General features: G+C 40.0%; 1 protein-coding gene across 1 annotated transcript; it reads left to right on the top strand.

Annotated features, from left to right (window-relative positions):
- Positions 1 to 157: 157 nt before the first annotated feature.
- Positions 158 to 3033, top strand: LOC111786675 (probable folate-biopterin transporter 7; the record flags this gene model as incomplete). The annotated part of the gene is given in 2 exon segments (XM_023666904.1): positions 158 to 391; positions 2448 to 3033. Coding segments are annotated over 2 exon segments (820 nt in total), but the record flags the coding sequence as incomplete, so codon positions are not given.
- Between the last annotated feature and the right edge of the window lie 42 nt (positions 3034 to 3075).

Below are 3075 nucleotides of genomic sequence, written 5' to 3'. Positions count from 1 at the left end.
GCCGCCACTGTCTCCACCGTAGCTGCAACCTTCCTTCCTTCCTTCTCTGCAAATTCTGCATTCATTTTCTTCAATTTTTCTGCATTTATTTTCTTCAATTTTAGCATTGAATCCTCTTTTTTCTTTTTACCCTCGATTATGTCCGAATCCAATGCTAATAATCCGATCCGGAAGGTTCTCGGATTGGGATATTGGGTTCAGGGTTTCCGTTGCTTCCCATGGATGGCGGTTAACTTCTTCCTCAAGGACGGCCTCAATGTAGATCCTTCTACTCTTCAACTTCTTCAAAACTCCGCTAATCTTCCTATGGTCGCGAAGCCTCTGTACGGGATTCTCTCTGACGCCGTTTATATTTCCGGCCAACATCGGATCCCTTACATCGCCATTGGAGGTAAACTTCCTTTGTATTGCTTCAATCTCTGTTTCATTGGATTTCGCCTTTTGTTCTGTGTTGTATTTCGATTGTGTTATTAAGTTTACTTCTTGTATTCGAAATTCTGGAATATGTTTATGAAACAAGTTCAATTCTGGTGTTCTTTTGAAATCAATTTCGGATCCCGCCTTGAATTTTAGGGAATTTTGATGACAGAACACTGCTAAGATGGTGTACAGTCCTGAGGCCTCTCTTCATTCACTAATTTTTCTGTCTTTGTTCTGAACTAATGCTATGTTCTAAATTATATTCATATGACCAGATGGCATCATTCTATAATGAAACAGAAATCTTAATAAGCATTACAATCTTTGAGATTTATATTTCATTATAGGCTGGGAAATTCTGTGAGGGTGTGATATGCAAACGATGCCAACGTTATTGATTCCCTAGTTGTAAAATGTATGGTTTAATCTGTTATACAACCTGAATAAGATCCTACAAACAATTTGCATTGCTAACTGGTTTAGGCATTGACCTCGACCAAGAGACCAAGAGGTCAGAAGTTCGAATTTCCCAACCCGACATGTTGTTGAACTTGCATTAAGGTTACCATGGGAGATAACCAGTTAACCAAGTGTTTCTTGGTCAAGCATTTGAGCTAAAATCACTATGCATTTGTTTTCAAGTTCCTTGTGGTAGTTTTGACGTTTTTTCAAAGCAACTTTTATGCTAATCTCAAATGGGAGATGCCTTTTGGCGTAGGCAAAATGATTTTGACCATGCAGAAAGCACCTTCGCCAAATTCATTTACAAAATAATATTATTAGACAAATGCTACCTTTTTTGGATAAGCAAGGTCTGGTACAGAGAGAATAGAAGGCAGCTTTCTTTCAGTATCTTGGAAAGCAGCTTGTAAGAACTGTGAACCGAAGTGGTTTTCTATAAATTGTCTGTCATCAGCTTCTCTGTAAGCTTTTCTACATGATTGCTTTTGTTATTCATAAGNATTTTGACCATGCAGAAAGCACCTTCGCCAAATTCATTTACAAAATAATATTATTAGACAAATGCTACCTTTTTTGGATAAGCAAGGTCTGGTACAGAGAGAATAGAAGGCAGCTTTCTTTCAGTATCTTGGAAAGCAGCTTGTAAGAACTGTGAACCGAAGTGGTTTTCTATAAATTGTCTGTCATCAGCTTCTCTGTAAGCTTTTCTACATGATTGCTTTTGTTATTCATAAGTGTGAGATCCCACATCGGTTGGAGAGTAGAATGAAACATTTTTTATAAAGGTGTGGAAACCTTTCCTAGTAGATGCGTTGTAAAAAACTTTGAGGGGAAGTCCAAAAGGAAAATCCCTAAAAAAACAATATCTGCTAGCGGTGGACTTTGACCGTTACAAATGGTATCAGAGCCAGACATCGGGCGATGTGCCAGCGAGGAGGCTGAGCCCCAAAAGGGGGTGGACACAAGGCGGTATGCCAGCAAGGACGCTGGGCCCCGAAGGAAGATGGATTGGGGGGTCCCACATCGGTTGGAGAAGGGAACGAGTGCCAGCAAGGACGCTGGGCCCTAAAGGGGGTGGATTGTGAGATCCCACATCGGTTGGGGAGGAGAACGAAATATTCTTTATAAGGGTGTGGAAACCTCTCCCTGCAGATGCGTTGTAAAAATCCTTGAGAGGAAATCTAAAAGGAAAAGTCTAAAGAGGACAATATCTGCTAGCAGTGGCTTGGGCCGTTACAATAAGCTTCTCTGTAAGCTTTTCTACATGATAGCTGATTATGTAAGCTTTTGGACAAATGAATTGGTATTACCACTGATACATACTGAATTGGTACAGGTTTGGTAATTAAAAGATGATTGGATTGCACTTAAAACATTAGTTTATGTGCTGGAGTTTTAGGAAGCTATGCGCCAAGTATTTATCATGAGTTATAAATGTGAAATGGTCAAATCGTTTATCAATTATTTTCATCCTTTCATTTGTCTGATAATTTACTTTGAGACTCTCATTTTATCGTAAATTTTTTTTAAAAAAATTATTCCTCCTATGCTTTATGTTGATGCAGCTCTCCTACAAGCAGTATCATGGATACCCATAGCAACTATGTCACCCTCAAGTATTTCAGTTTTCACGATCAGCATATATCTTCTCCTTAGCAACCTCGGTGCTTCAATAGCGGAGGTCGCTAACGATGCTATCGTTGCAGAGGCAGGAAAGCAGCCCACTTCTTCCAAGAATTCTCGAGCATCTTCATCAGGTGAGCTACAAGCATTTGTTTGGGTAGCATCCTCTGCTGGTGGGATTCTTGGAAATCTTCTCGGAGGCATCGGTATCGATAGGTTTTCGCCTCAAGAAATGTTCCTATTCTTTGGTCTTCTTCTTTTGCTTCAGTTTTTATTAACCATCATCGTTCGTGAACGCTCTCTTAATCTCCCTCAGAGCTCAACCAGTGCTGGTATCAAGAAACAGCTCTCACAACTTTTCGTCGTGCTAAAAAGACCCGAAATTGTGTATTCCATAACATGGTTTGCTGCATCTTACAGCATAATACCTGCATTGACTGGCACCATGTTTTTTTATCAGACAGAGCATTTGAAAATTGAGTCATCTGTTTTGGGCATCTCTAAAGTTATTGGCCAAGCAGCCCTGCTGTTATGGGGTGTAATTTACAATCGTCATCTGAAGTCGATCCC

The sequence above is a fragment of the Cucurbita pepo genome, unplaced genomic scaffold, assembly GCF_002806865.2.
Source record: "Cucurbita pepo subsp. pepo cultivar mu-cu-16 unplaced genomic scaffold, ASM280686v2 Cp4.1_scaffold002364, whole genome shotgun sequence".
Lineage (NCBI taxonomy): Eukaryota > Viridiplantae > Streptophyta > Magnoliopsida > Cucurbitales > Cucurbitaceae > Cucurbita > Cucurbita pepo.
Note: the sequence above shows the minus strand (reverse complement) of the source record. Positions and strands in the feature narration are given on the sequence as shown.